The following is an 11,725-nucleotide window of genomic DNA, read 5'->3' as shown; positions in this document are numbered from 1 at the left end:
CTGTGCTGGCACTGATATCATTGCTGGTATCTGGCACTGGCCCCCAAGATTGGCCCCCTGGGTCTGTCTCCAAAAAAGGTTGGTGACGATATTGCCAAGGCAGCCAGTGACTGGAGGGGTCTGAGGATTACAGTGAAACTGACCATTCAGAACAGACAGGCCCAGATTGAGGTAGTACCTTCTGCCTCTGCCCTGATCATCAAAGCCCTCAAGGAACTGCCAAGAGACAGAAACAGAAAAACGTTAAACACAGTGGAAATATCACTTTTGATGCGATTGTCAAGATTACTTGACAGATGTGGCACCAATCTTTAGCCAGAGAATTCTCTAGAACCATTAAAGAGATCCTGGGGACTGCTCAGTTTGTGGGCTGCAGTGTTGATGGCCATCACCCTCATGATGTCATAGATGACATCAACAGTGGTGCAGTGGAATGCCCAGCTATTTAAGCACAGAGGAAAATATTTCAATAAAGGATAATTTGACAACTAAAAGAAAAGTGGGCAAAGGACATAAACACTTTTCAAAAGAAGACATACATGTAGACAACAGTCATATGAAAAAAAAGCTCAACATCACTGATCATTAGAGAAATGCAAATCAAAACCACAATGAGATACCATCTCACACCAACTATAATGGCTGTTGTTAAAAAGTCAAAAAATAATTCCACCATTGTGGAAAACAGTGTGGCAATTCCTCAGAGACCTAAAGACAGAAATACCTTTCGACCCAGCAATCCCATTGCTGGGTATATACCCAAAGGAATAGAAATTGTTCTGTTATAAAGACACACGCGTGCATATGTTTTTGAGTCTTTAAAATTGTTTGATAGTTGAAGCAAAAATTATGACATGATCTGTTTCTGAATGTATAGTGAGGAATTTTGAAGACAATTAGGAGGAGCAAAGGATTAAACATAATTGGAGGTAAGGTTTCTACATTTCATCAGTGATAAAACATTGATACCAGTAGATTATGATGTTACTTATGTATATTATAATACTTAGAACAATCATTATTAAAACTATATAAAGTTATTCTCAAAAGCATAGGTAATCCAAAATGGAATTCTATAATATAAAATGTACCTTGGTTTGTCACAGGAAGGTGAGAAACGGGAAACAGAAAAGCAAAAACTGGAGGAAACAAAAAAAATTAATAAAATGGTGGATTTAAGCTCTAACATATAAAAATATTACATTAAAACATAAATGTATAATAGTAAAATGTTTTATAATTGGTCTAAATATACCAATTAAATAGATTTTCATAATGAATTTTTAAATGAATTTTAAAAATATGCTTTCTACAAGAAATTCAAATATAATGGTAAAGACAGTAGGTTGAAAGTAAAAGAATAGAAAGTATATCATACAGATATTAATTAAAAAGCAGGAGTTACTGTATTAATATCAAAGTTGACTTTAGATTAAAGGAAATTATTAGGAACAAGAGCAATTTATATAATGGTAAAAGGACCAATCCACTAAAATATACAGTAATTCTAAATGTGTATGTGCCACTTTTATTTGTATATAAAAATACCTGAAGCAAAAACTAACAGAACTAAAAGAAAGAAACAGACAAATCCACTATTACAGTTGGGGACTTCAACATCCCTTTCTCAGAATTGCTAGAACTACTAGACAACAGATCAGTAAAGACATTAAAGAGCTGAATAACACCTTCAACCAGAAAAATTTAATTGACATTTACGGAACATTCCATTCTACAACAGCAGAATATACATTCTTTTCAAGTGTCCATGAAACACTTCTCAGAATAGAGTATATCCTGAGTAATCAAACAAATCTCAACAATTTTAAAAGAACTGAAATTAGGCAGAGTATGTTCTCTCATTATAATGGAATCAAACTAAAAACCAGTCGTAGATAGGAAGAAAATCTCCAGTCAAGTCAAAGAGGAAATCTCAGGGGAGGTTAAAAAAAAAGATACATTGAAATGATTAAAAATGAAAATGCAATTTATCAAAATTTGCAGGATCCAACTAAAACTGTAAGGGAAATTTGCTTATATTAGAGAAGAAGTAAGGTCTCATACCTATAATGAAGGTCCTACTTCAAGAAACTAGGAAAAGATGATTAAAACAAGCTCAGAGCAAGCAGAAGAAAGGAAATAAAGAGCAGAAATCAATGAAATTGAAAACATAAAAACATTAGAGAAAAATCAGTGAAACCAGAAGGTGATAAACTTCTATCAAGACTGACAAACATGGCTGGGCACGGTGGCTCACACCTATAATCCCAGCACTTTGAGAGGCTGAGGCGGGCAGATCACCTGAGGTCAGGAGTTCGAGACCAGCCTGGCCAACATGGTGAAACCCCTTCTCTACTAAAAGTACAAAAAAGAGCCAGGCATGGTGGCGCACACTTGTAGTCCCAGCTACTTGGGAGACTGAGGCAGGAGAATCACTTGAGCCCAGGAAGTGGAGGCTGCAGTGAGCCGAGATTGCACCACTGCACTCCAGCCTGAGCCACAGAGCGAGACTTCATCTGAAAAGCAAAAAACAAAACAAAAACAAAAACAAGAAACCCACAAGACTGACAAACACATAAAGCACTAAGATAAAAATTACCCGTATCAAGAATGAAACCAGGAATATCATTACAGATCCTGTAGACATTAAAAGGAAAATACAGTAAGAGAATACTGTGAACAACTCTGCATATAAATTTGATAACTTGCATGAAATAGTCCAGCTCTTTTATAAGCGCATATTGTCCAAATTTACCCAATATGAAATAATATGAGTAGTCCTATAACCATTAAAAAAAAAAAAGCAACTGAATTTGTAGTGAAAAACCTTCTATAAAGGAAGTCCCCAGGTTCAGATAGTTTTACTGGAGGTATTAACCAAACATTTAAAAATAATTAGCATCAATTCTACACCATTTCTTCCAGAAAATGTAAGAGGGAGGAATACTTCCCAACTTACTTTATGAGGCCAGTATCACACTAATACCTGAACCAGACAGAGTACAAAATAAACTACTTGGCGACAATCCTCATGAACATAGAAGCAAAAATCCTCACCAAAATTTAGCCAATCAAATCCAGCAACATGTAAAAAGAATTATGCATTATAACCACATGGGGTTTATTACCAGAATGCAAGATTGGTTCAATGTGCAAAAAATAATCAGTATAACCCACCATATCAGTAGGCTAAAGAAGAAAATCACATCATCATATGTCACTTAATACACGAAGAGCATTTGACTATATTCAGTACCCATTCACGATAACTCAGAAACCTAGGAATAGAAACCTTACTTGATAATGAGCATTTACAAAAAGTCTGCATGGAATATTGTACTTAACAGTGAAAGACTAAATGCTTTGCCATTGAGGTCAGAAACAAGGCAAGGGTGTTTACTCTTAACACTCATTCAACGCAGTCATAGCCAATGCAATAAGGCAAGGAAAGGAAAAAATAAAACTGTCTCATTTTCCAGATGACATGATTGTCTATGTATAACTCCCAAAGAACCTCCAAAGAAAAGCCTTCTAGAATTAATAAGTGAGTTCAGCAATGTCACCAGATACACAGACAACAAGGCCGGGTGCAGTGGCTCACGCCTGTAATCCCAGCACTTTGGGAGGCCGAGGCGGGTGGATCACTAGGTCAGGAGATCGAGACCATCCTGGCTAACACGGTGAAACCCCGTCTCTACTAAAAATACAAAAAATTTGCCGGGCGTGGTGGCGGGCACCTGTAGTCCCAGCTACTTGGGAGGCTGAGGCAGGAGAATGGCGTGAACCCAGGAGGCGGAGGTTGCAGTGAGCTGAGATCACGCCACTGCACTCCAGCCTGGGCGACAGAGCGAGACTCCACCTCAAAAAAAAAAAAAAAAAAAAGATATACAGACAACACAAATCAATTGTATTTCTGCATACTAACAAAGAATATTTGGCAATTGAAATTAAAAGCATATGTACCATTTTACAGTTGCTCCCCTAAAAATGAAATATTTAGGAATAAATCTAACAAGACAGATATAAGATCTATATGCTCAAAAGTATAAAAGTTGGGTGAAAGATGACGATGGAGTTAAATCAAAGAAGACTTAATTAAATGGAGTGACATACTGTGTCTATGGATTGAAACACTCAACATAGTAAAAATGTTAACTCTCTCTAAATTTATAAGTTTAGTGCAATTCCTATCAAAATTTCAGCAAGATTTTTTTGTAGATAAGCTTATTCTAAAGTTTGTATGGAAAGTTGAAGGAACTAGAATAGCTGAAATTTTAAAAAGAAGAATAAGTGGAAGAAAACACACTGCCTGATTTTAAGGCTTACTCTATAGCTATAGTAATCAAGGCAATGTGGTATTGGTGGAGAGGAAGAATCATAGATCAATGGAACAGAGTAGAGAACCCAGAAACAGACCCACACTAATACACCTGATTGATTTTTGACAGGTACAAAAGTAATTCAATGGAAGATAAATAGTCTTTTCAACAAATAGTGGGCATCCATAAGCAAAAAATGAGCTGTCACCTAAACCTCGTACCTTTAAAAAATTAATTCAAAATAGATCATAGATTTAAATGTAAAATGTGAAACCAAGAAGAAAAAAACCTTTTAGAATGAAACATAGAAAATCTTTGGAAACTAGGACCAAGTAAAGAGTTCTTATGACATGGCACCAAATGCAAGATTTATAAAAGAAAAAATCGATAAATTGGACTTCATCAAAATTAAAATGTTTTGTTTTGTGAAATACCCTGTTAAGATGATCGGAAGATAAACTACTGGAAGGAAATATTTGCGTATCATATACCAGCAGTCCTCATTTTATGTTGTATGGAATTGTAAAAATGTGCACACTGAAACTATGCAAAACAATCTTGATATAATCAAGGGAAAAATTATGATTGTTCCATGATCCTTAAACTGTTTTGCCAGATATTAAAACAACTACATTGCTATTAGTTTTAAGTATATGTAGAAATGGAAAAGCAATACTAATATTTATTTAGTACACTGTAATTTAAAACTTTTAGAATTATGCCGGGCGCAATGGCTCACACCTGCAATCCTAGCACTTTGGGAGGATCACTTGATTCTAGGAATTTGAGACTAGCCTGGGCAACATAGCCCAGAAATGGTCTATGTTTTCTACAAATAAAGAAAGTATTTTTCTACAAAAAAAAAAATTCTTTTTTCTTTCTTTCTTTCTTTCTTTTTTTTTTTTAGACAGGGTCTCTGTCACCCGGGTTGGAGTGCAATGGCAGGATTACAGCTCAAGTGATCCTCCCACCTCAGCCTCCCGGCTGGCTGGGACTACAGGTGTGTGCCACCATGCCACACCAAAAATATATATATTTTTTTTCTTTTTTGAGACAGAGTCTTGCTCTGTCACCCACACAAGAGTACAGTGGTGTGATCTTGGCTCACTGCAGCCTCCGCCTCCCAGGTTCAAGTGATTCTTCTGCCCCAGCCTCCCAAGTTACAGGTGTGTGCCACCATGCCTGGCTCATTTTTGTATTTTTATTAGAGAAGGGGTTTCATCTTCTTTCTAGTTTCACCTTCTCTAGTTGGCTAGACTGTTGAACTCCTAGCCTCAAGTGATTCGCCTGCCTCGACCCCCCAAAGTGCTGAGATTACAGGCATGAGCCATTGCGCCTGGCCAAAAAATTCAAATAATTTTTGTGTGTTTTGTAGGTATGGGTTTTCGCCATGTTGCCCAGGCTGGTCTCGAACTCCTGTCTCAAGCGATCCACCCACCTCAGCCTCCCAGAGTGCTGACATTACAGATGTGGCCCACCACACCCAGCCAATTTTTTAGTTTTCTGTGCGACTTGTGCCCGTAGTCCACTCAGGCTGAGGTGGGAGGATCACTTGAGTCCAGGAGGGTGAGACTGCAGTGAGCTGTGATTGTACCATCGCACTTCAACCTGAGCAATAGAGCGAGACCCTGACTCCAAAAAAAAAAATATGACATAGAACAAGCATCTTTTCTCTCTTGGCTAATTATCATACTTCTTTCTAAGTATGGATGAGCCTCCAACATTTCACCCTTTGTACTTTCAATGTTGTGAAATTTCTCAGAGAGTTCTTGTAATGTGAAGTTTTTTGCCAGTCTCATTTCATCCTTTTTATCACTTTCCTAATTTGTGTCTGTAAGTTTGCCTTTGCTAAGTTCCTCTGTCTGCGCATCTAGAGCTTATCAAACAGTGGCAGTGTTAACATTCCCACCGTCAACCATCTCTTCTATAACTCCATGTACATTCAATTCAAATTTCATTGCCAAAGTTACCACCTTTCATTTATTTGCTGCACTTTCATCTTTGCTGGCCAGTTCTCTTTTTTAAAAAATAGAATTTAAACAATATAAGTACAGATGGAGTCTCGTGTATTGCCCAGGCTGGTCTGGAACGCCTGAGCTCAAGTTGTCCACCTGCCTTGGCCTCCCAATGTTCTGGAATTACAGGCATGAGCCACGGTATATATAACATTTTTTAAATGCCAGAATTATAAAGATGGAGAACAAATTAGTGACAACCAGGGCACAGGGACATAAGAGAATAGAATGGGAGGATAAAGTATAGCTATAAAGGAGTAGCACATAGTAGATTATGTGATTGTGGTGGGACAGTTCTGTAGCATGATTGTTCTGGTAGTTATACAAGTCTACATCTCAGGTAAAATTACATAGAATGACACACACACACACATACATGTAAATGAGTACATGTAAAAACTGGTGAAATCTGAACAAGGTGTTTAGTTAACAGTATGGTACCTGTGTCCTTTTCTTACTTTTGACATTGTAATATCCTTATGTAAAATGTTAACATTGAGGGAAGCTGGATGAAGGGTACATGACAGTCTCTATACTATTTTTGTTATTTCCTGGGAATTTATAATTATTTCAAAGTAAAAGGTTTTTTTTGTTTTGTTTTGTTTTTTTGAGATGGAGTCTTGCTCTGTCGCTCAGGCTGGAGTGCAGTGGTGCAATCTCGGCTCACTGCAGCTTCCACCTCCTGGGTTCAAGCGATTCTCCTGCCTCAGCCTCCTGAGTCACTGGGATTACAGGTGCCCACCACCATGCCCAGCTAAGTTTTGTATTTTTAGTAGAGATGGGGTTTTACGATATTGGTCAGGCTGGTCTGGAACTCCTGACGTCATGGTCTATCTGCCTCAGCCTACCAAAGTGCTGGGATTATAGGCATGAGCCACTGTGCCTGGCCAAAAAGTTTTTTTTTAAGGCCTTCTTGAGAGTCAGGCACACATAGTTTTTGTGAGACAGATGTCACTAGTTTCTTATTGTGCTCACTTGCCTGTCATCTCACAGCTCTGGAAAGTGACTCAGCCTTCCCAGACCTCTTTGCTTGGCTTTGGCAGCCATCCAGAGACCTCTAGCTGGGTGCAGGGAGAGCATCTCATGTTGTTTTAGCCCAGAGAATCAGGATGTGGCGCCCCATGGATGTGATTGCTCCGCTAGGAGCTTGGTCTTTTTTAAGAGAGGCTGATTCATTTCTTTGGTTGGTGTTTCTATGGAGTGCTTATAACTGGGGAGAAAAACCCATAGGTAATAGATGAGCAATTTGGAGCTGACAGCTGTTCATCATTCGGCTTTTTATAAATATCTGTGCCTTTTAATTTTTCTTGGAAGACAGATACATAAACCACCGTGACTTTTCAGACTCTCTTTATAGGCACTATCCTCTCAAATTGGGAAGAAAACAGTATAAAATGTTTAATTAAAGTCTTTTATTCACCTCTAATGTAACTTCGTTTTAAAATGTTTATATGTGAGTGGGGTGGGGAGGGATTGAGAGAAAATTGTTCGAGATTTGAGTATAGTACATATAGTAATTTAGCCATATCAAACAGTTGAACAAATTGTACACCTGTGGTTAGATTGACAGTAATGACAGTGATTTAATTTTCATCAGCAAATTGCTCCTGCTCTGACAGCTCTTACCCATAGTTTTCTATGTCCACGTTTCCCTAAAATGTTGTCGGGTTGGGTAGGGCAAGGCCAAGATAGTCTATGCTTGTGAAAAGTGGAGAAGCAGGGTGTGGGTTATTCTACCTTAGGTCTCAGCTGTTTCATGTGCGGTTTGGGGTTGAAGATGAACTTGCATTACTTCCCCTTAACTCAGTGGTTGTGACAAGAAGCCTTTCTATTCTTCCTGAACATTGGAAATCGGACTTGAATAAGTGAACCTTGGAACATCTTGAGTGTGTTTTTAGAGCAGAGGCCTGTATAGGTAGACTTTGAGGGCTCTCTTCTCTGGGCATCTTAGAAAGTGTTAGTATTTTTGATAGTGTAGATTAAAGAACACTGTGAGTCTTGGAACAGCAGTTTTTTGGGGATGGGTATCCATGGTAGACCACAGATATCTTGGGGAGATGTCTCTAACCATTTTAATCATCTCTTTGCTGCTCTGCTTAGGCAAGGCAGGCTGAGGTAAAGCGGCTCTTCCGCCCCATTGAGGAACTGAAGAAAGACTTTGACGAGCTGAATGTTGTCATTGAGACTGACATGCAGATCATGGTACGGCTGATCAACAAGTTCAATAGTTCCAGCTCCAGTTTGGAAGAGAAGATTGCTGCGCTCTTTGATCTTGAATATTATGTCCATCAGGTACTGTATTTCTTCATCCATAAGTCAGACTTTTAACAGCTCCAAAAATAAATCCCCCCTCCCTAAGCCCTAAGAAAATAGCATCAGCATCTTTAGTTCTCTCCCAGAGCACAGACTATTTTTAATCTAGGCTTATTGTCTTTCGTAGTAAGATACAGTCTTAGAGGCTAGAGCCAACCTCTTTTTCTTTTTTTGTCTGAGTCGGAGTCTCACTCGGTCGCCCAGCCTGGAGTTCAGTGGCACAATCTCGGCTCACTGCAACCTCCACCTCCTGGGTTCAAGCTATTCTCCTGCCTCAGCCTTCCAAGCAACTGGGATTACAGGTGTGCACCACCATGCCCAGCTAATTTTTTGTATTTTTGATAGAGACAGGGTTTCACTATGTTGACCAGGCTGGTCTTGAACTCCTAACCTCAAGTGATCCACCCACCTTGTCCTCCCAAAGTGTTGGGATTATAGGCATGAGCCACCATGCCTGGCCAGCCAACCTCTTTTTCATGTGGAGTGTTACCTTCTTTAGTACCTCTGAGGGTACTGCAGAGATAAAATAGACATAGTCCTTGTTATGTAGCGTATAGCCTGGAAGAGGAAGTAACTGAATAATGAACAATTGAACAAATTAATTAAATAATATAATTTAAGATTGTAATGAGGGCTCCAGAGGGTGATGTCTTAGAGCCTAGTCATGGACAATAAAGAAGGCTTCTCAGAGGATGTGACATTTAGGCCGAGTGTTATAGGATGATTGGGGTTGGCCGGGTGAAGAGGGGGTACTAGAGCAGGAGATGGCAAACTACTGCCCATAGGTCAAATCTGGCCCAACACCTCCTTTCCTAAATAAACTTTTATTGGGGTACAGCGACCCCTATTTGTTCATGCATTGTTTATTGCTATTTTTATGCTACAATGGCAGAATTGAGTAGTTGTGACAGAGACCATATGGCTCACAAAGTCAAAAATATTTACTACCAGGCCCTTTAGAAAAAGTTTGCCAACCCTTAGATTAGAGCATTCCAGCTAGAGGAAACAACATGTGCAGAGATTCTAGAGCAGGGAAGAGCTTGGTGAGATTGAGGGCCTGGAAAAGATTGGAGTGACTGGAGCACATGGCCTGGAGGGGAACACAGATGAAGTGGGAAGGTTTGGGGGTTGGAGAGGTGAGGTTGGAGATACCATGCTCTTTATGACTTTAACCTTGATCCTAAGAACCATTGAAGAGTTTGAAGCAGGGAAGCAACTGATCAGACTTATAATAACTAATATTTGTTGAGTGTTATTACATATCAGGCACTGTTTCAGGTGCTCTGTACACATTAATTCATTGACTTCCGTGGCTTCCCTATGAGTATGTACCACTATTAATCCCATTTTGTAACCGAGGAAAATGAGGCACAGAGAGATTATGTAATTGCTCAAGATCATCCAGCCTAGTGAGTGGTAGGGCTGAAATTTGCAGTAAGCTCTGTCTGACCCTAAACTCTGTGCTCTAAAACTTTTGGCCACTCTGTTTCTCAAAGGCAACTGGTACCTTTTGAATTAAGCTCAAAAGGCGGAGCTAATGAGGAGCCAATAAAAGCCACTGATTTATTCAATAAATAAATAAAGTGTCTGCTAACTCCCAGGCACTGTTCTAGGCACTTGAGATACGTCTGTGATCAAAATTAGGGCTTAACCTTCTAGCAGAAGCAGATAGACAAACATAAGAAAGAAGTAATTATAAGTAATATGTTTGTAGGTGATAAATATTGTAGAAATACAAAAACTACGGTGAGATTGGAACTGGCAGCATTGAGAAGGGGCATCTCTGGCTGGAGGAACAGCAAGTGCAGGAGCCCGGTGGTGGGAACATGCCTAGCGTGTTTGAATCAGCTGGAGCTGAGAGTGGGCAGAGGAGAAGTAGATGGAGCTCAGAGAGATAATGGGAGGAAGAATATAGAGGGCCTGTAGGCCATGGAAAAAAGTGAACTTGGATATTATTGAAGGATATTGAGCAGAAGAATGACGTGATGTGACTGACTTTTAAAAGGATTCCTCCAGCTGCTGTGTTGAGAATTAGACTGCAGGTGGGGGGCTTGGTAGAAGCAGAGACCATATAGGCGGCTATTGCAGTAATCCAGACTAGGGACAACAGTGGCCCAGGAGGCTGTGTAATCATAATCAAAGGCTTGTTTGAGATCCTTGTCAGGACATAGATCCTCAATGTCCTCCCATGCACGACAGTGCCCTTGTTCTCTATAAACTGGGCTAAAACACATGCTTTCTTCCTTTAGGATTTTGCTAGCGTCTGTGGTGAAAGAGGATGAGTATGCACTGTGTCCGTAGGAATTATGGGGCAGCTTCTTCATCTTCTTTCTCTGCTCATAACTCTTTCTCAGGCCTCAAATAGCAGGACTCTGATCCTCTTAGAGAAAAAAAAATGAACCTCGGTTCTCATTCCCCTTGCCAGTCTTACTCTCCAGGGTAAAAACCAAAAACTCCAACAGCTTTTCCATTAGAGATATTTAAAGGATTAAGGATACAAGGGGTTATTTGCCAACTCAGTCCTCCTTTGATGTTGACAGCTTCTATTTTTTCTCATCTTAACATATTGGGATGAATCTTTAGGTATCAGGTCACCATGGGCTCTTGCACATGAAACACCAAAATGACCAGAGAGCTTATCATACCTGGAAGGGTGTGAGTCCACAGGAGGCTTGGGCTAGCATTACCCCAACAAAGTTTTTTGTTTTCCCTTGTAGGCCCTTTGTCACTTGGCAGTGTCTTCCCTAAGGTGACATCCCCATTCTGCTTTCACAGGCCACCTCACCAGACCCATCTTAAGGTCATCCCAAAATCAGTCCCTGGCAGAAGCCAAATTTGTCTTTTGGCAGAGAACTGTTCTGGATCATTGGTATTTTGATTGGAAGGGCTGGTGCATCAAGCTGCCATGCAGCGGTGTTAAGCTGTGGTTTCACTGGGGGATTAAGTAGGACACAACTTGGTCCAAGTCCTGGTTGTGATGGGGGCTTGGGGTGATGTAGTACTAGCTTTAAGGAAGATGGCACTTTCCTAGCCAGGAACTTCCCCAGTCCCTTCTCATTCTAGACTCACTGAATGGTG

General features: G+C 39.8%; 1 protein-coding gene across 6 annotated transcripts in view; it reads left to right on the top strand.

Annotated features, from left to right (window-relative positions):
* The window catches only part of SIL1 (SIL1 nucleotide exchange factor), a 241,414-nt gene that overhangs the window by 159,055 nt on the left and 70,634 nt on the right, over window positions 1–11,725 (top strand). For 5 of the 6 annotated variants that reach the window (XM_015140990.3, XM_001114098.5, XM_077937085.1 and 2 more), the window contains one exon: window positions 8,435–8,626. The exons of the other annotated variant lie outside the window; for it this stretch is intronic. In XM_015140990.3, the coding sequence (XP_014996476.2) occupies window positions 8,435–8,626 (192 nt within the window). The remainder of the gene's footprint in view (window positions 1–8,434; window positions 8,627–11,725) is intronic. 6 annotated transcript variants of the gene reach the window in all.

This window comes from Macaca mulatta, chromosome 6 (assembly GCF_049350105.2).
Source record: "Macaca mulatta isolate MMU2019108-1 chromosome 6, T2T-MMU8v2.0, whole genome shotgun sequence".
Taxonomy (NCBI): Eukaryota; Metazoa; Chordata; class Mammalia; order Primates; family Cercopithecidae; genus Macaca; species Macaca mulatta.
The sequence above is the reverse complement of the archived record's forward strand: the minus strand, read 5'-3'. Positions and strand labels throughout refer to the sequence as shown.